At 37.1% G+C, this 21,230-nt stretch overlaps 1 protein-coding gene across 3 annotated transcripts; it reads right to left on the bottom strand.

Moving 5' to 3' along the window:
• Nucleotides 1-1,401: 1,401 nt before the first annotated feature.
• LOC127456242 (relA-associated inhibitor-like) lies at nucleotides 1,402-20,862 on the bottom strand. Of its 3 annotated transcripts, none has more exons than XM_051724634.1 (13): nucleotides 20,720-20,862; nucleotides 11,537-11,621; nucleotides 11,271-11,386; nucleotides 10,153-10,714; nucleotides 9,118-9,210; nucleotides 8,958-9,037; nucleotides 8,132-8,501; nucleotides 7,321-7,793; nucleotides 7,085-7,219; nucleotides 5,349-5,482; nucleotides 5,093-5,259; nucleotides 3,841-4,034; nucleotides 1,402-2,411 (listed from the first exon to the last, which is right to left on the bottom strand). In XM_051724634.1, exons 2-13 carry the CDS (start codon nucleotides 11,571-11,573, stop codon nucleotides 2,376-2,378), a joined length of 2,397 nt encoding a protein of 798 aa, XP_051580594.1. In that variant the 5' UTR covers nucleotides 11,574-11,621; nucleotides 20,720-20,862; the 3' UTR covers nucleotides 1,402-2,375. The 3 variants fall into 3 exon arrangements, with proteins under 3 accessions (XP_051580594.1, XP_051580595.1, XP_051580596.1); XM_051724635.1 differs by having other exon boundaries at nucleotides 7,321-7,790; XM_051724636.1 differs by having other exon boundaries at nucleotides 7,321-7,775.
• Nucleotides 20,863-21,230: the final 368 nt, after the last annotated feature.

Genomic DNA, 21,230 nt, shown 5'->3' with positions numbered 1-21,230 from the left:
ATGAAGCAGACGATGGCTGGCAGTGGAGTGGAACTCAAGGCAAAAAAAAAAAAAAAAAAACGAGGTATGGGAAATAAAGGGATGAGGTCAGGAAGGGGGGAAGACCATAAAAAACAAAAGCTGAAAAGCATTCAGGTGTGGCTGTGGCTATGAGGTTTGTTTCTGAGAGAGGTCATGCTTGCTTTGTTTGAGGCCTTAGAAATCCTGTATTTTCACTCTTCTCCATCATAATGGTGTTCCAATGAGGCATCAAATGAGTTCTACCTTCATACAATCACTACTGCTGACTGCTGCAAATAACAATCCTACATCAAACAGACCTCTAGCAAGGAAGGATGAACATTCATTTGGTATGTATGTGTATACCTGTATATGAACAATAACACTTTATGTAATCTATAGAATTGTACTGTTAAAAATGTATAAACAACATTTGCTTTGTTATGCTCTTTGCAAAATAACCAAAGAATATACCAAAGGCATACAGTATAAAGTGACCTGTATCTCACTATGCAACATGCACTGAGGACATCTGGCTTTGTTATACAAGTATTTATTTGCTCTCCTCTCAATACACAAGTACCCAGCTGTGACCATAGTACACAGTGATGTTTATTTCTCTAAACACTGCATTCATGCAAAAAAAAGAAAAGAAAAGAAAAAAGCCCCTTAAGGCTTATGTAATTTTACCTCAAGCATAAAAACATTACAAGGAAATTGCAGATACAAACTGAAAATGTTTATAGTTTAGGCCCAAGTGCCTTCTCGTCTGCATTGTTTGTTTTAAGGTTATACCCAGAATTAAATTTGCATGAGTGTATGTAATAATTCATTTCCACACATAATGCTGGCATAAATCTTTTGCCGGTTTGTTGAGGGATGAACAAGCTTGTCTTTTCTTTCATAGGAGACAGATCAAAAGAATCCTCTGGAACTTAATTTAAAAGATGAATTACTAGCCTGCTTTTTCCTTAATTAGACCCAAGTAAACATATTTGTGCTAGATAATTGATTAATCAAATATGCTTCAAATTGCACTTGCCCAACTCTATAAAGTGCAGTTTAAAACTATCATTAATCAAAATACAGAAAATATAATATTGGATTTATACCTGACCAAGACAGTCAAGAAAATTATGCTCATATTTCATATGCAGTACCCTCACCAAAAAATAAAAATCTGGTTAAGTGACCACTAGGGGGGTCATGTGTGCAAATGTGTTTGGTGGTGTGCTATTTAGACTGACTCAGCTTTGCCGTCTGCTGGTAGCTTCCATTGTACACTCACATTCAGTATGTAATCCTGAGTGCAAAGAGTTTTATCAGGAATTATAATGTTATCTTTCTTTTAACTTAATCCCCATTCATTCTGTCATGCTGTAAAGTATCAAACACAACACATATGAGCAATTAATATTTATTTAAGTTCTTTTTGTGCTAGGGTATTACAGAGAATAATATTTGTCATTGTAAATCACAGTCAATTGATTCAACAAGGCACAAAAAGGCACACGCACGCACGCACGCACGCACACACCTCTAAAACAAACTCACCTTATAAATCTTCCCTCATCAAAGCATCAAATACATAATACACAACCCACATACAGAGTACAGTATGTATTATTTTGAGGAGAAAACTTATATTATAACGTATAACACATATTTCATATCTAAAGATCACTGTGACAACAATGGAGAAATAGGTAGCAAATAAAACATTTAACATGTTACATAAAGGTAAAAGGCTAGATGTATGGTGAAATACTGTTATCAGAAGCAGAGTTAGGGCACCAATCATTCAAACTCATCTTTAACATATCTTTGTTCCTATGTATCATTACTATTAACTGATAAACAACTCACGCATGGACAAAAGTAATACTGACAAACTGATGAATTCTTTTCTTCCTTGCTCAATCCCACAGATCAAGACAGAAAATTTGTCTCTCCAAACAACAACAAAGGAATGAGACTGAACCAGACTAACCATAAATTGTAAATTCCTACAAAAATGTGCTCTTAACGTCAGTTTGTCCTTAGCTAGTAAGCGTGTTTAGGAATATATTCAGGACTGCCAGTGAAATGACTTCTGGTCACTGTGATTTAAGGTAGAAGTATTTATGGTAGCCTGGTTTGGTTGAGAAATGATTCAGAAATTTGGAATATATCAACGACACAACTAAATTGCTACCGTGTAAAAGTTTAGAATCTCATCGTAACTGTCTCAATATGCAGTTTAGAAGGAGAGAAAAAAACAACAACGCTGTTTGAAAAAAAACAAAAAAACAATGTTATCTCAGATTTGCCAAGCATGTATCAGAGGCTGTTACATATTCCCCTTCTGTCTGAAGTCTGTGGATGGATTCTGTGTTTTAGCACAGTGACTTAGGCCGCACTTTTGGAAAAAGCTGCACAGTGGAGAAAGAAAGAGAAAGAGAGAAAAAACCATGAGAACAAGGTTCCATGAAGTTCTGCTAAACCTCAGTGTCCACTGCATGGTTGTAATAGTATGATATTCAAGCAGACATACAATATATGACCTTTAAATGCCAAGTTAAAATTAGTGGGAATGTATGCAGATTCGAATTCACAAGCTCTCGTTTCGATTCCGATTCGATTCAATATTGATTCATATGGATATATTTTAGTTATAATGTCCCTTTTGCTTACATATGAATAAATGATCTCCCAGCTAATGTTGTTAATTATTAAGGGGACATTCTAACTAGGCACAATATGAAAATATAAATTTTACTAATTATATTTTTTTAGTTTTTCATCATTTTGGTCACATTTTAGCTTTTTAAAAATGAACAAATCAATGTATTTAATCAATAAATATGATATTATATTTCATATATTATATTTTGTTACATATATATTGTTTAATTGCATAATTTGTACTACTTACAGGTATTTACATTGATTTGTTGAACACGTGCTAAAAACCAGTACTGTCTCTTTAAGGAAATCCAGCATTTCTGTAAACAGTGTCTTTAAAGTAGCGCATGTTAATGAGAGAGACTCAAATGGCTTTATCTCATCTGTGCTATGCTTGATTACAATTAAATGTTTCTCTTTTGTTGTTTTTGATCAACAACTGTCTGTAAAGAGCAGAAAGGGTATTAAAAGAGACATTATTCAATGACAAATCGGTTGTGTGCATCTTGTCTTTGGACACACTCGGAACAACTTTTATTCTCAACATGCAGTGAAAGGATCTCGCTGCCAAATACTCCACCACTATACTGCACAATTCATTCACTGTTAAGTGAAATCTAAACATCTACCTACCAGCTGCTAAATATAAAAAGAAAATTGTCGCATATTGCAAAATGTAGTTGCAAATGCGAGTCATTTCCTCTCATTGTAGAAGAGGGTTGCAAATAAAGTAAAAGATCAATCTTGGGATTTAAGAATAGATATCGGGATTGTTCAAATGAAGATCGCGATGCATCTGGAAAACAAACATTTTGGATGAGTAAATGATGACAGAATTTTCATTTACATGGAACTATACCTTTAAGGTGGTTAAGCTGGTTTGTTGCTAGTCCAAGGTGATCTTTCAGGTTGATCTGGACCCCACCACCTGGTAGCCAGAATTGTCAACCATCTAAACCATCTTGGACCAGCTAATTACAATAAATGACCAGTTTGGACCAAATAGAAACCATGTACAACCAGCTATCATCAGAAGCTGTTTTAGCTAGATTTTAGCAGGGTTATTGCACTCATATACAAAATACTGTTAAAATTTAGAAACTAGGACATGTGTTTGGCTAACTAATCCATTAGCTGGATATTTGTTACGTTTTTTTGTAAACAGGCACCTCTTACCCCAAAGTAGTTGTTTGGTACGAAGCCCTCTCTGCCACATAGTGAAGCCCACCACCAGTCCACCCCCTCAGGCTTCTGCAGGATGGTGACCATGTCTCCTTCTCTGAAGCTCAGCTCATCTGGAGCCTGGGCAGGATATCCCCATAGAGCGTACACCACCCCACTGTTCTCCACGCCCATCGCTTCCTCAACGCCTAACCAAAAACAAACTTCATGAAGCTGAAGAATTGTTGGCAGGTAGTTCAGATGAAATACTTTTGGGAAATTGACATGTCTTACAGTGTGATATGCTATATTCTCATCTAAAACAATTTTAAACAGCACTTTGCTAATTATTTTCTGGATTTAATTTATTTTAATAATTTTGCAAATTATTTAATTATTATGCATGCCATTTTTATGACCTCATTAATTGAGAAACTACATGTAATATTAGCACTTTTAAAAAGTGATTTGTCACAGGACCAGAAGACAAAAGGGCGAATAATTATGGTTAAAACTGGTAACACTTTACAAAAGGTTCCATTTGTTAATGTTAGTGAACAATACTTTTACAGAGTTTACTAATCTTGGTTAATGTTAATTTTAACATACAAATTCATTTTTAAAATCAAAAGTTGTGTTTGTTAACATTAGTTAATACACTATGATCTAACATGGACTAACAATGAACAATTGTATTTTTTATTAGCTAACATTAACAAAGATTAATAAATGCTGTAAACAATGTATTGTTAATTGTTTGTTCGTGATACCTAATGCATTAACTAATGTTAACGAATGGAACATTATTGTAAAGTGTTACCTTAAAACTTAACTGAAATGTGGATCAGTCACAGTTATATTCATACTGTATAAAAGGATAACCAAAAATCTTGATGATTTAAAAACATGGACATGTTATGCATCAACTACCTGGTGCATAAAATACACCACCTTGCTCAATTTCAAGCTCAAATTTTTACTGTTTGTCTTTTAATAAGGGTGTATTACATTTAACCTCCACCCTATAATTTATGAATTAGCTCACTATAACTGACATCCTTTCCAACCCATATGGGTGCATGACACTATTAACTCAGGAATGTACAGCTTATTGTAACATTCTAAATATAACGATGGACGTTAATGCACATGTAGGCGTTATGGCTGATAAAACTTGTGTTTAATCACGTGGTTTACCTCTTTTAACCTGTACACGAGTAACTTACATGAGTTTACTTACATCATTTTCTCATGACATCATCCTCACCTCTCAAGAAGCTCTCACACTCATCGAAGCCCAGGGCGTACGGGTCACACTTCTGTGCTGCTGTGGCACCATCGCTGTCTGTTACTGCCATCACCGCTGCCCCATTCCGCACCAAGAACTCGCATATTTTCCGGTCATTACAGGATGCAGCACAGTGCAGAGGTGTCCTGCCAATGAGACCAGAGTGAACGTACTGTACACACAAATGCAAATACTCATACACATACATACGTTCTTGTTAAATTGATATGCTCACCAGCCGTGGCTGTCTGGAGCGCTAATGTTAGCCCCTATCCGCACCAGGAACTCAACCACTGGGAAATGTCCACCACAGATGGCATTGTGAAGGGCCGTGATGCCTTCATCATTAGCCTGGCTTGGGTCACTCATCTATAGGGGACACATAAGTCTACTCTTAGCATGACGAACTGAGGAATTATGAAACAATTACATACTGCTTTCTCTGGTCAATCAGTATACTGCAAGTAGGGATTTACATTTTGGTTAAATTGATTTGATAAATCAATCAAGTACTTGGGGACTTGTTTGTGCTATTTCTTTAATTGTTGGTCTTTGTACACATTTGTAAGATGGACGTCTTCAGGGGTTGTTTTGCATCTCAGTGTTTCTCAGCATCTTGCGGCATGGGTGTTGCATTTTTTAAATGGTGTGTAAAGTTACAATTAGTTAAAATTTGTAAAACTGTGATGGGTCTCTCACTTACTTTCCAGGGCCGGCAGGTAAACAAACCCTGCATTCTGTTTCATTGCATTCCATCTGCCTGTTTTTTTAGCAAGTAATGTGCAAAGCACCACCCTAAAGACCAGTTTAACATCTCACACAATTAGAACTGAGGCCCCATTTGGGCACATTTGCATATAATTGTTTCTGGAATTTAATCGGTGGTCCACCCAAATGTTTTGAAGTTTAAAAAAATCAAGTCAAGCAATTAATGTGTTTTAATAATCAATGATTGCTGTAATTTCCATATACTCTGGTATTTGTGAACATCCTTAAAGATCCCATAAAATAAAACATTTAAGTTTTGCAGCTTTTAGTCCATATCTATTAGCTTTAAGGTCATCTATATGCTAGTATACTTCTAAATGTTGATACAATTTGTTTTCAGAAGATATAAGCATTTCAAATCTGCAGTCTCTCTCTTCTGGCTAAAAAGACTCAGGAAAATCCATGACTCACATAGAGGTTCAGGAACCTTGACTAATCAAATGCTTTCTTGAACTAAAATGCACCCTCCCCCTACAACTGTTTAGCATGTCTGGCTGTGTTTTAACTGGCACTGATCATGCCTTCGCATGAAAGGAACCCAATCCATGCTATAGAGTTGTTCCAAACAGATTTTCCAATAAGAATCGCTTATCACCTTTCAACCATCTGAAGCTCTCACAGTGGAGGGTAATTTTTTTGGAGAGGAATAGGGCATTGGGATGATCACCTCTGAATATGACGCGCCAATGCTGGAGCGGCACGCAAGGAAAATTGCTCGAGTTTATTTATATAAACTGGAGGTTTCTTGGGATGTACAGCTCGAGTAAGTGTTATTTATTCTTTATCCTTAGTGTATTGTAATACAAAACAAGACTATATTATCTTTTACTCACTTGTTTCTTATTCATCTGTATGGCACTGGCTCCAGCCTCATCGTAGCCAAAGACTGTGATGCACTGCTTGTTTTAGGGCTTGTTATGCAGTAACGGAGTTAGTTAGATCAACTAAACATTCTCAAAGGATGGCTGGTATTGAGATCGCTTCTCAAGTTTCCCCGTTAAGCGGCTCTGACATGAGCAGCATGGTGGAAAAGTGTATGTGTGTGTGGCTGTAAACTAAAGCTATTTTTAAAAATGGGACGAGTCGTTCAACATGTCCCATCCCCACTTCCTGTTTCAGTAGGGTATATCTTAAAAACACAAAATCGAATCACACTCATCAAAGCACTTCGAGGGGACTTTAAACATAAGCATTGTGACTTACCTCCTGTGCAGCCCTCTGTACAGTTTCTAATTCTCCTACTAAAGCTCCATCCAACATCAGCACCAGTGGGCTCAGATGAGCTCTACGGCTGGAGGATTTGGCTTTACTGGCCTTCCGCAAAATAGAGTGATAACCCTGACAGAGCAGGTAAAAGAGAAAACCAGATTAAAATCAAATATCTTTTTAATAGTGACTATTTTCTACAGTTTCTGAATATTTAATCTATCTCCCTTTACCTTATATTCAGATGAGACCTGGATCTCTGTGATTGGTAAGGGAGGTGCATTTGAAGATTTGGGACTCTCTTCTCCTTCTGAAGAGCTGCCACTTTCTGCGACTAATTGTTCCTCCTTTATGCGGTTAGTCGTCCTGTGAAGCAGTTTATCCATCATCTGCTTGTAATAGTTGGGCTGGGAAATGGGCAACTCTTTCCGAGGCTGAGAAATTTCAACTGAGCCCCGTTTCTTCAGGGCCCTGGGGAACTCAGCCCGGATTCGCATCAGCTCCTCTAGGTCTCCGACTAATTCTGCCTGGGGGGCGATCACAGGCTGTAGGCGTGTGGGGCTGAGAGGGCGTGGGGGCATTTCTGGATCATCTTTACCCTCTCCTCCTGGTTTTTTGCTTTGGTCAGTCAAGCACACAGGGCCTCCTATTGTAGTGTTATCCTGTCTGTTCAGCTCAGCTTCAACATCTCCAGAATGAAGAACTGCTTAGAATTTGTTTTTTTTTTTGCATTTAAAACAAAGTTAAAGGGATAATTTACCCAATAACAGATTTTTTTATTTTTATTATTTAGTCACCCTCATGTTCTTCCAAAACCCATATGTCTTTCTTCCTTCCATGAAACACACAAGAGGTGATGTAACACAGAATATTAGTCTCAGTCACCATTACTTTCATTGTATGGGGAAAAAACATGCAGTGAAAGTGAATGGTGACTGAGACATGCCATTCTGCCTAGCATCAACTTTTTTGTTCCACGGAAGAAAGAAAGTCTAGAACTATCCAGATAAATATACACAAACAGAAATAATGGTTGCAGGGTACCTTCTCTGTAGTAGGCAGGCTGTCTTTGAGGTTGCTGAGGTTGAGGGATCTGACCTTGCTGCAAGTACTCTCGGGGCAGGGGAAGGGGACGTTGGTGGTAAAATCCTTGCTGTGGGTCTTCCACTGGTCCAGGGGAGTATCTGGAGTCAACCGCAGCATAGTAGGGGTTTTGGAGCCTCATAATGACGGACAGTGGGATGGGCCTATGCTGCCGGGCTCTAGAGATTGCAGGTGGAATGGAGATACGGGAAATGATTGGCTGAGGAAAATAAGGAGAGCTGGTGGTTGAGGCCTGATCAGGAGGCACTGAGATACGGGTGTTCCGCGGAAGTGAGCTGAGAGAGGACGAGAGCTGATGGGGTAAAGTATCCTGATGAAAGAGAAAGAGGAAGCATTAATGAATGAAGGTTGAGAGAGAGGGAGAGCGCAAGACAAATAAGAATGACATACAAGAAGCTGTTGCCTGTTTCATGGTTTCTTTGGAAGGTGTTTAAATATAATTATATATAAAAACAAGGTGGTTAACCAATCTGCAATAAACAACCAGAAAGAGACCAAAACACATGAGGCATTCAAGAGACCTCAAAAAGTTCCTCAACAAGTTTGTCCCATCAAAATGAGTTTATTATGTGGAAGAGAAAGAGTATAGAAGTTACAGAGAACAAATCAATGGTTTTGTTCTAAAAACTACTTGGCCCAGATCCATGTTTTCAATTGCTCAAGGTAATTCAACAAGAAAATACAGCTGTAATTGTGCCTTGGGCAAAATTAGACAGGCAGATGTACCACAAAATCTCACACACACACACCACAAAAATTTGCAAACCTTCTTAGAGGAAGGAGGTGCATCCAGGTTAGATTCTTTCCAGTTGCTGTTGGGTACAGATGGTCTTATCCATTCATTCTCTAGAAAAAGAAGAAGGCACTGACACTGAGAGAGGACTGGGCTACTCTTAATTAATATATTCTTATAGTTATGTACTTACTGTCATAAGTGTGGTGAGATTTTCTATCGTATGTCACATCCAGGTCTGTCTCGTTCCACTTATTGGGGCTCTTCTGCCTCTGCATTCCCTCTTCTGAAAGAAGAAAGCAGACAGAACCAATGAGGAAGCCAGCAAAGGACAAAACAGAGAGGCGTTACATTTTAGTAAAGAAACCAGCTGAACCTCATCCCAGTTTTAATGCTCTTCCTATCATTTGATCATTATTTGATGAATTACTGCTGCCATGATTTATAGAAAATGTACACAAACATCTCTTCTGAATTAAAATCAGTTTACCATCTGCTCTCCTTGGGCAGTAACAGCACAATGTTTATTGAGCCAGGCAAATAATACAGAGTTTTGTAAACGAAGCACAATCTATGATAAGCCTAATTTACATAGAAAGGAGGCGTGTGTGCACATAAAGGCATGACAATGACTTCATTTAAATACTCAAAAGGCAGCGCTATTTCAGCACATATTGTGCCTGCTTAAACTAGATTGCGGGAGGTTAGGGAATAAGATGCAGGTTTTTACACTGAAATACCATGTGCAAAAGTGGCATAACTGTTTAGTGAATTCGGCCCATTATTTTTTGTTTGTTTGTTTGTTCATTTTTTACGCCATGCCAGCTTCTATGGCTATATTCATGGTGGGAGCCAGGTTTAGTTACTGTAGGTTGAGTTAAATAAGGTGTTTAAGATTCATTTTTCCTAAAAACCTTAAAACTAAATTTGGATTCCATTATTTTTTGTATCCAACGGTGTTGACCCACACTCAGTAAGTTTGCATGCACTTTACAAGTTCAATTTCAGTTGGACTAAAACAATAATTCGTCATTTTAAAATGTCATGACTCATGTACACATTTTAGTCCGACTAAAATCATACAACAGACCGATTTTGCGAAGTCAGACTGACATACCAAAATAATGCAATATCATGTTTTGACAAATACATTTTAGGTTCAAGGTGAACTTGTTTAGGTAGTATACACATGTATTGGCTATAAAGTGAACCTTCAATGATCAATTACCCAAGGGTCTAAATGGCTGGAAATTGCGTGGTAGTGTACTGGCTGCTGGTTGACTGAATGGTTGAGGGGAAGGAGTTCTGTCCACCCTTGGAGACCTGAGACTTGAAGAGTCAGACTTAGCCAAGGGATTAGCTGAGGGCTGCAGCAAGCTGCGAGATGTTTTGTTGTCATAGGTGGGGCTGAAAATGGGGGGCTGCTCCCTAAAGCCCAGTGATCCTCTTGAATCTTGAGGCCTCGGGGGCATTGGCGATGCTCGTCTAGTAGTACCCGGAGACGAAAATGGGGAGTGCTGCTGGGTTAAAGGGCTAGGAGATGAAGGCCTAAAATTCTTGCCAGGAGTTGTGTCCATTTTAGGTATAGGAGATGACGGCCTAAACATGATGGCAGGAGGTAAGTCCAGGCTAGAGTCTTTCCTGCTGAGGGTGGAGTCCAGGGAATGTTGGCTGGGAACTGTGGTCAGGCTGCTCGTGGAGCTCCCCTGAATGCTCTCACTGCCATTTTTGTTTGTGCTGTACAAACTGCTGCTGCCATTGCTGCCATTCTGGGGTTTGAGGCCAGAACTCTACAACACAAAGGCCATGATGTAGGTGTCAAAATACAGTAGAACAGGAATGTGTAGCTACATCTTCACCATCTAAAATTCACACTGGATATAAGTGAAAAATGTATTGAACATTTCTGAGATAAAGATGTTTTTTATTTAGAAAGTGGATCTCATTTGCTAAGAATTGCTTACAAGTGTTTTTACTTGTGCGCGCAGAAAAGATTCTCACACAAAATATTCACCAGATTCACAACAGGGGTGTATGCACATAAATTTGTTCTAAGTTGATGAATCCAGATAATTAGCATAATGCATCTTCAAACAATCTCCATATAAAGGCTTTTTTTAATCAATCATGTTTTCTGTGTGAAAACATTCACACATGGGTTTTACACACAAATACGTGCATAAGCACGGTTAGAGAATGAGACCCAGTGTTCATCAAATCTGGCCAAAGATCAAAACAGCCTGGAATCTCTGGTTTTGGTTCTTATAAGATGGCATTTTAGAGTTGTAATTAAGGTACAACAACAGCTTGACTGGACTAAGAACAGCTCAGTTTTGTGTTCTGTACCTGTTCAGTGGTGGTTTGCACAACAGGAGTGGCTTCCTGCAGGAGAGAGCTGAACTCCCGTGAGAGCTCGTCTGCTGTGGCCAAAGAAGCACTTAGTTCATCATTGATGGATTGAACTACAACACACAACAAACACAAACCTTGAGTAAAGACACAACAAAAGACTGAGAAGATATTAGCAAGTGTGAACATGTAAGATGCCTACATAGGAGTTAAATAGGAACTAAACATTATTATTGTTCAATTAATTATATGACAGTACTCACACATATAGTTGCTCCCAAAACTGCTCTGGGAGTTCATGATGTCTGTTTACTGTGGGTTTGACCTCCAATTCATTCAATACACTGCCTGAGTGAAAAGAGGAAGAGCAGATCGGTCACACTTTATTGTCCAGTCTTGTCATTGTTTGGAAGCCCATGTGGTTTCTGTCTCAATACAATTTCCAACCAATTATTTTACATTCTATTGTTTTAGGTTACTAACTTTGCTGTGTTTATTTGCTGCAGAGGCACTCCATTTTATTTTGTGCTGAATGAGGCAAGTGCTTCTTTACTCAAAGCAATTCCAACTGTGTTGCACCAGTGTTTATTCTATCAATAATACAGTTACACAAGTCATTTATGTGTACACAGTAAATATATAAGTATGGTCATGCATATATCTACATTCATCATGTATAATGGCTACACTCCTTTTCTAAGTGCTTAATCACATTCTGTACACACAGAAATTGGTTATTTATGGGAGTGACAAGTGCATTCTGCAACCAAATTCTCTCCAAAATTTCATCTTGCATTTACCATGTAGTGTGTATAAAATGGAACTCAAAAACTAGTTGTTAACATAGTGATGGCACTCTCTTTTGTGAGATCCCATCTGAAGTGCAATGCTTGAAAATCATAGAAAAGTGACATTTTTGCAAGTTCCTCCCACCAGCCCTGCTAGAGAGAGCGAAGTCTACGGTGTTTTTGTTGTTGTTGTTGTTGTTTTTGTTTTGTTTTGTTTTTAAACGTGACAGACAGTAATATATCTCTGGTCACTAATATTACTTCAAGAAACAACAGCTAACAGACCAAACAGGTTAAAATGTTGGCATCCATGTTTCTTTTTTACAGCCTCCAGAAGCCACAATGTTCCTCTGATTATTACTATTTCAACCAACCATTCAATTTAAGAAGTGACTCCTGTATTCTTTAAACAACCGAAATTATTATTTAGGTGATTCGCTCCAGTAGGAATAGCTGCAGGCGGAGATCTCCAAATGGGGGTGGGGTTACTCCAAAAGGGGGTTGCGCCAACTCCAAAAGTGGGTGTCACTTCCACGCATGGTTAAGGTTAGGGGCTCCCTATATCTTTGCTGGCAGTTTGCAGCTCCCACCCCTTTTTGGAGCTATGCTCTTCTTGATTCGTTCACGCATTTAAATGTGGTTGTCTTTCCAACAAATTTGTAGTGCCTACATGCCCCAAGGTAATATTTAGCAACAGTGCACGGACAAATCACGCTTTGCCTACTGAAATGTCAGCTCAAATAGGAATACATATAGGCAAGCAAGTCTTCCTTATGCATTCCAATTTCTGGCTGCCTTGAGTTCAAATACTGCCTATAATATATTAAAAGCAGGGAAACTCCCTCTTTGTGATTTATAAAGTGATCTGCTATCCACACACATCTGTTTCTACAACTCCTACTTATAATTAACTGTGTCCTGAAGGCAGCTGAATGAAGAGCTAAGACCCTCAGGCCAGTGACACTAGGAACTTTATCATTTGTGTCTTTTGCAAGCTGATTAGGTCCATGTGACACAACGTGTCTGTGAGTGTATATACATAAGGGCTATGTATATAGACACATGGATACATGGGTTATGGATCACGGAAGACACTTCCTGTTAGACTTTTCCTCGCTGTTGTAAAAATTCAATTCAGTAGAAACAATGCGTTTTGATAACTGTTTATTTTTGTTCTTTGATATGGTACTTGATGTGCTTCATGGTAGAACACTGACAGACTACAGTTTATAATTTATGCCTGTTCTCTGTGTAGTTTTAATAAGCTAGTCAGTTCTTCTGGCTTATTCAATGCAGAGTCATCAAACTGCTAGAATATCTTCTCCCACACACAAGGTCATGTAAAGCTTGTATCAAACCCAGCCTATATGTGTAGAAAAACATCACTCATGTGACATGTCAGTGTTGGCCTTTAAACAATGTAATGATTTATACATTAAGCACCCACTTGATGCTTACAAAGATAAAAATGTTAACCTAAAAATGTGGTTCAAGTGGTAACATCTAAATTAACAGGTTTGATTTAACATCACCGAATTAACCTGAAAGCATTAGGTTACACAGCTAGAAAAAGCTTCTTAAAGTGTTAGTTCACCAAAAAATGAAAATTCTCTCATCATTTAATCACCCTCATGCCATTTAAAATGTGTATGACTTTCTTTCTTCTGCTGAACACAAACTGAGATTTTTAGAAGAATTTCTCAGCTCTGTAGGTCTATACAATGCAAGTGAATGGTGACCAGGCCTTTGAAGATCCAAAAAGCAGATAAAGTCAGCATCAACAAAACAAAATCCATCAGACTCCAGTTGTTTAATTAATGTCTTGCGATCCAGTTGGTTTTGGTTGAGAACAGACCAAAATATAACTCCTATTTCACTGAAGATCTTGACATCAGCCTCCTTGGCGATCATGATTTCAAGCTCGATTACACTTCCTATAGCGCCATCTAGCACTCTGTGCATGCGTCAAGCACTAGGAAGTGTAATCAAGCTTGAAATCACAATGGTGCCAAAAGACTGCAATGGCAAGATGTACAGTGAAAAAGGAGTTATATTTTGGTCTGTTCTCAACCAAAACCAACTGGATCGCTTCAGAAAACAATGATTAAAACACTTTAATGCTAACTTTATCTCCTTTTTGGAGCTTCAAAGGCCTGATCACCATTGACTTGCATCGTATGGACCTACAGTGCTGAAATATTCTTCTAAAAATCTTCAGCAGAAGAAAGAAAGTCATACACATCTGGCATGAGGGTGAGTAAATGATGAGAGAATTTAAATTTTTGGGTGAACTAACCCTTTAAGTTAACAACTGCTACTACTTTTTACAATGTAGTTTTGGCAAATGTATGTCAAACATTCATTAATGGCTTTATATTAGTTACCACTGCTTAAATTGGTTACTAGGCACTCGTTCACTCCCAGAAGACTCTGTTCTGTCACTTTCATTATGTGATAAACTACTTATGTACAGCAGGGTTCAAAAACTCCTAAAACTCAAAAACTCGAGTCCACATTGGAAATCTAGGATTGAACATCTCATTTAAACCTGGAAATAAATAGAAAGTTTTAGGACTTTGAAAAATGTAAAACAAAGAAATATTATGATTTAGAATGAATAAGAGCTATTTAAGTATTTAATATTTTCTAGACAATTTCTATGTCACTAATCAAATGTAAGAACATTTTTCTTACATTGAAAGTGATAACTTCTTTCTACGAAAGGTCAGATTTCCTTTGGAACATTCTCAAATCAGGATGGGATAACATGGATCATCAGGTTTTGCACAAACTTGTGGAGTCCATACTAGGGATGTGCGAGACTAGTCGACTAAACGGTTCTGATGCTGGTAGTCGACACTGGAATTACTAGTCGGTTAATATTTCCCCCATTAAACTGATCATAATTTTTACACATTTACGTTTGGCTTTATATTTTTACAGAGGCTGCACTTAAATTACTGTCATATTAATGTTACATATTTTAAATAGAATTAATAATACAAATATTATTTTAAAAAGAGGATTTCTGGAGCAGATACAGAGTTTTATTTCACCTCAGGCTGCGCGTGCTTCTTCCCTCTCTCACTCGCGGCTACCTGTTAATTATTTTCAACAATGTCCTGACTGTTTTAATATGTTAAGTAACTTTTACTTGGTGAATTCCATTTAAAACAGGCTGAGTTGCTCTATTGGTCCTGCACTATTCATTCAATTGTTTTCAATAAATATGTCTGTTAAATATTTGCTAATGTTGATTCAGTGAATGCATGTCATGTTCTATATTTAATGTACAATGATCATAATTCAAGGCGAGGATGTCGCAGATAAATGCCCCTTTTCGTGGAATTTAGCATCGGATTTGGAATAGATTAAGTATTTTTTTTTTTTTTACTGTTTTCTGAAGGTTGGTTTCTCTTTAGACTAGTCGACTAGTCGGTTACAAAACTTCAGTTTTAACAACAGTCAAATTAGTCCTAGCGCACATCCCTAGTCCATACCAGCTCGAGCGCATATTGTCATTAAAGAAAAAGGGTGGAGAAATTCATGTACATTTTTCAATTTAACTTTTTCCTCAAATTGTTATGCTGATAATATAATTTGTAATGAAAAACTGTATTAAATGAGACTTGTACAGTATGTGCATTTTCTTTTTCATACAGCACAAGTATAAAAGGGCACTGCCTCATGCCCCTCCATTTTGTTTGTTTGGTCAAGAAAATCAATGGTCTACTAACTCGCACTGACTTACTGATTTATGCAAAGATGTTATGGTATCATCTAAATCACCTTATCAAACTATTATTGGTGAGTCACAACTCACTTAACAGACCCTTTTCTTGCTAAAGGAACACTGCTGAAATTGTCACCCCCTGGTTTGTCCTGATATTTGCTCTATCATTCCTCTCACATACTCCCTTTATGAATCTGACCTTAATCACTAATCTCCACCCCTCATTCACAGCTCAACAGTCACTATCTGATTGAGAGGTTTAGCCTTAGTGTGACTGATAATTTAGCACTTTTGCTGCAGTGCCGTTACATTTGTGCCTGGTATAAAGTGCCTGGAATGCAGTGGGGTAGAGTGAGGCTAGTTAATAATAACTCTCTGACATGGTGATAAGAAGTGAGGCAGAAACAGAATGATTACAGGATTAACACAACAATGCTGTTTACTAACAGACTGAGGTGTGGCGAGAGAAACCATTTGTTCACAATTACACTCTCAACTCAGTTTCTCAATAAGTTGCTATGCCAGCCCACAGCCCTGGTTTGCATCATTTGCCTTTGCCATAATATGTCATTTATTTACATCTTCCAAATTCCTAAATCCTTGTTCATGTATAGTATTCCAAATCTTAGTAGTTTACTATCAAAATCAGTCAGATCTCATGAAAATTATGTGGCAAAATTTTGGCAAAACTATTATGTGCTTCATTGCACATTTTGCTGCAGTTTCCCAGTTAAATGTCCAGCGAGGGGCGCCAAAAGCGAGTGAAATGGTGTCGTAATTAGATGAGGTTTTTAAGGTACATGTTAGATGCAGGTATTAATGAGTAAAAAGTACATCTCTAACCTAAATATTTAACCAAAACCTACCCAATAGTGTCCTAAAAGATAAAAGAGATAACAAGACATCCTTACCCTAAACCAATACCTAAACCTAAGCGATTATGTCCTAAAAGCAATGCGACATGAAAAGCATGTTTTCTGAAGCAACCACATCATTTCATGTCACTCATCTGACACTTTTGGCTCGCATGTCAGTTTATGTGTTTGGCTGGTCTCCAGCCTTGGTTCTCAAAGTCCAAAGTCCAACACTCTATCAGGTGAGATACTGCACATGCTAATCATGTTGGAATAAGTGTCTTAATGTAGGCGAGTCTATAATATAAGCGCTAAAATGTAACGCTTTTCAAATTATGCGTTAAAGTGATCTGATTTCATAACATAGCAGTTTGTGAGTAATAGAGTGAAAAATAAGTGTTTATAAAGTCATAATCAGACATTGTACTTGTGATTTGTGTGAATGTGTATAAAACGCACAGCGTCTCTAGTGTTAATTTCACCAGGAAACTGCAACTAAACGTAGAATGCAGCATGTAAAAATCAGGTTGCAAAAATGTAGTTATAGAAATGTTCATTCTATGAGACTATTGATAAAAATATAATTTAAAATATTGTTGGTGAGTTAATATGTAGGCAGGCTTCATCTCGTAACAGGTTTATATGTAGACAAGCTTCATCTTGTGATAGCAACAAAAACCTTGGTTTTGTAACCATATATTACTACAGTATATATTAGGGCTGTGAATCGATTAAAACATTTTAACTAATTAATCACACATTTATCACAGATTAATTGCTATCAATCATGGAACATGGTACATTAAAACAAATATTAAAACATAATCATAAATATATTTACTTTATACAGTACATTGTCTCAAAGAACTTGCAAGTAATTGGTTTGTCATTGTTTATTTTTTTTTTTTTTTAGAGAGTTAATTAGACCCATTTTACAGATATACATTTTTGATTCAAGTATATGTATGCATGCCATAATATCAGTGGACATGCTGTTATTAAAAGCTGGGTAAATTCTTCTGCCATTTTCCAGTGGACTTTTTTTTTTTTTTTTAAATAGGATCAAATTGACAGATTCAATTCATATCAAACTTTATTGGCAAGATAAACTTAAGTGTACATTGCCAATTCATTATTAGAACCTATATATACAGATACAAATTAAATTTAAGTTTAATTTGCTGAAGATTAAAATCTCCAAAATATTATTTTCTCTGGCTGCCATTCAGTCTCTATCACTCATACACTTGGTCTCTCTCATACGCTTTTGAAAAGTGAGCATTTTTGGGCAATGTAAAGAGATACGGCAGCTTGCCTGTATCTCTCCCACACCTGGTTTACCACTTCCGGGTGAAGTCTCCATTCTCTGTACAGTAAATCTGCTCCCATGTTTATAATGCGTCGTTCATAATGAATAAGCGTGCACTGCTCCACTCAATCAGTTTCTGTACTAAGATGTGCAGTCGAGCGTGTACCTCCTGGAAATTTTGATATACCAATTTTAAAGCATTAAACAGTTAACTATTAAATTGCAAAAATTAACTTAAATTTCCCAGCCCTGCTATATCAACTATATATTTAATTACAACTATATAATATATAACTATACATGTAACTATAAATACTGTATCTGCAGAAGTCACAAGAAACTTGAAACAACAAGTTAGGCTGGATTGCTTCATTTAGATAAGTTGGCTTAATCTCCTCCAGAATTCTGTTCTATAGATGGCCAATTATGTCACAGTAGTAACAGACCAACCTTGTATCATGACAAGTCATAATAGTACGAGATAGTGTAGTCTCGTACAAAAAAATGTACAGTACAACTCCCATAAAGAAAAATAATCAAACCAACAGACAATGTTATTACGATTTTTTTTCACTAAGTTTTACCCCTAAACCTAACCTTACCGTAAAGTCTAACCCATTACCAAAACCCTAAACCTAACCATTATGTTAATAGGAAAATAATTTTTGTGTACCACTGAAGAAAGAAAACATGGAGGTTTGGAATGAGACAAGGGAAGCGTATTACTGTACATGTTACTGACATAGGCCATATCAGTAACCAATTTTGTTCACTGACATTTCCTTTCTTAAAATAAAGTGTTGAATAGGAGGCTACCTAAAATTACAATACCTCACTTCATTGAGACCATTCAAAACTACTATTTTAGAGGGTGTAAGGTGTGTTAGTCTAGCTGATAAGAACAAATGATCGAGTGCATGAATCCAGATGGTGAGTAACAGGTTTCGACTTCATGCAGGACCTTGCTAAGGCAGTAAAATGACTGTTATTATCAGCTAAGATGAAGCAGGATGCAGGTTCTCCAGAAAAACATAAAAATCAATTACACAAGTATGCAAAGTTTGAACACTGGCCAACTGAAAATAGTTTAACTAACATAAGTGCACTCTGTACTATTCATGCTATTTACAGTACTGCTAATATTGATTGCAAACATCTTTATATTACAAAGCCTATGAAAAATAAATCTAATGGGTTTTGACATTTTCTGCATAGCTGGAATAATGGAACATTATTTGTGAAACACAGAAAAGCTACTATTTGAGAGGAAGTGAACACTCACATTAGCTGCTTCTGATCTCATCACCGTCTATCATGACATGGACCAATGACTGAATACAAAACATTTGGATTTTATGAACCTCACCTCATTCTCACACTGATTCACTCCTAAAACAGTGGGTGGAAAATTCCTGTGACCAAGCTTGCTTAAACTCCTATGACTGAAGAATTACCAAAAACATAAAAAATCCAGCTCCAAAAACACACAGATCAACACGTTGCAAGCCAACTGTATCTTTCACCACTGTACCATGTTGTAATGTAAAATCAACTCAAAAATCAAAACATCTGAAGAGATTTGGGTTGATATACAAGATTCCAGCAATAGGGAGTGTCAGGTTAAATATAAGACAACGATGGCCTCACCAGCACACACTGACTATACCTTGTTAGTCATCCAGATACTAAGGGTGGGTTTTCACTGGGTGTAAAACTCACAGATCCTTCTGGCCTAATACCAGCTAGTGCTGTTTTTCAAGGGAATGTTTTTTTTGTGTGTGTGTGTACAGCTCTACCCTAAGGGCACCCTGAAGATTTGTCTTGAATAACAGTTGCCTCAGGAATCTCTCAAGTCTTCAAAAGCTTAACATTCCCCAGGCATCACACAAGATATCCAACATCCACCCGTGACTTATTTCAATAAAACATACACCACAGTACAGACAAGGGCAGATTACTATGCGATTCAACTATCATGCAAATCTGTGTGTGATTATAGAGTGCAAAATGGATCATAGAGCAAGAAAAGCTCATAGCGTGTTGTGGCAGGACAGGAATCAGACAGAGCTATGCAGTTCAGCTGGTTCTGACAGCATCCTAGGTCACATCCATTTTGTTGATCCAAAGATATTTGGTGTATGTGTAGAAGGTCAATTCTTTTATGGTTTCAGCCTCATAAATTTAAACAAGAATCTAAATAATAAGTAACAGCGTTATCTGTAATCAGACTATTCTCACAAAACAAACATCTCTATCTAAAAATAATTGTCTTTCATGTTGACAGGGCTTTACTTAATTTTATGTAGCTATCCAGCTATCCACAAAAAAAGTACATTATTACTAAATATATAAGAGCACAAGTAGCCTTTTCATTTATTCAAAGACTTCAATCAGGTTGAATTATGAAGTGCATGTTGTTCAGCAGACAGTTAAATGACTTCAAAAAACTTTCAGCCCTGCTCTGCGTGCGCTTTGAAGACATATGATTTCCATTAACACTCCAGAAGAGTCTCTTCGTAACACAAAGGCTTCTTAACACCCTATCGAAATACACAGCACAAGTTTTTACAAGCTAACAAGGCTTGATGACTCGCATAGAAATAGTCTGACAGAATGGAAATGGACACGACCGAGTCCATTGTGCAGTCGAACATCGCCCCCTCAAAGCCAAGAAAAACTGTGATCTGAACTATTAAGCAAAAGAAGATAAAAATACATTACTGTGCCTTAAACAGCTGTGATATTATCGAAGGCTTTCTTACCGTAAACCGCTAGAACTTAGTTCCACTCAGCACGGATGTTACATGACTTCTTGGAAAACATTTCAACGGTGTTTAACTCTTGCCTGTGTATCATTCACAGTCCAGCCCACCGCTACTGAAACCCGACCCAAGGTGTTTCAGTCGCACAGCTGCCGCAGGTAAACAATGAGCTAAAAATGCCAACCAGAAATATTTGTTTCATTTGTCGCTTATTTTTATTATGGTTATATTATACGTATCATATCATAAGCTATTTAGAATGACTTTTGTAGAAAAAATCTCCACGTTGTACAAAAAAAAAAAAAAAAAAAAAAAATATATATATATATATATATATATATATATATATATATATATATATATATATATAGTAGAGTAATAGTAAAATAAAAGCTTTAAAAAATAAAAAAACGGAAGAATGACCAAAATAATATTTTTTTTTACTAAAAATTTAAAAGTTTTAGAGTAGTTTGGAGGATGTGTCTTCTACTTCTCATGAATATTAATGTAG

The sequence above is a fragment of the Myxocyprinus asiaticus genome, chromosome 18 (genome assembly GCF_019703515.2).
Source record: "Myxocyprinus asiaticus isolate MX2 ecotype Aquarium Trade chromosome 18, UBuf_Myxa_2, whole genome shotgun sequence".
Classification (NCBI taxonomy): Eukaryota; Metazoa; Chordata; class Actinopteri; order Cypriniformes; family Catostomidae; genus Myxocyprinus; species Myxocyprinus asiaticus.
The sequence above is the reverse complement of the archived record's forward strand: the minus strand, read 5'-3'. Positions and strand labels throughout refer to the sequence as shown.

Coding starts and splice junctions, on each gene's coding strand:
- LOC127456242 (XM_051724634.1), bottom strand. CDS start 11,573: ATGAACTCCCAGAGCAGTTTTGGGAGCAACTATATGT. Junction 5,483..7,084: donor TACAGAGGGCTGCACAGGAG/GTAAGTCACAAT, acceptor TGTCCCCTATAG/ATGAGTGACCCAAGCCAGGC. Junction 2,412..3,840: donor TACCAAACAACTACTTTGGG/GTAAGAGGTGCC, acceptor TCCACTGTGCAG/CTTTTTCCAAAAGTGCGGCC.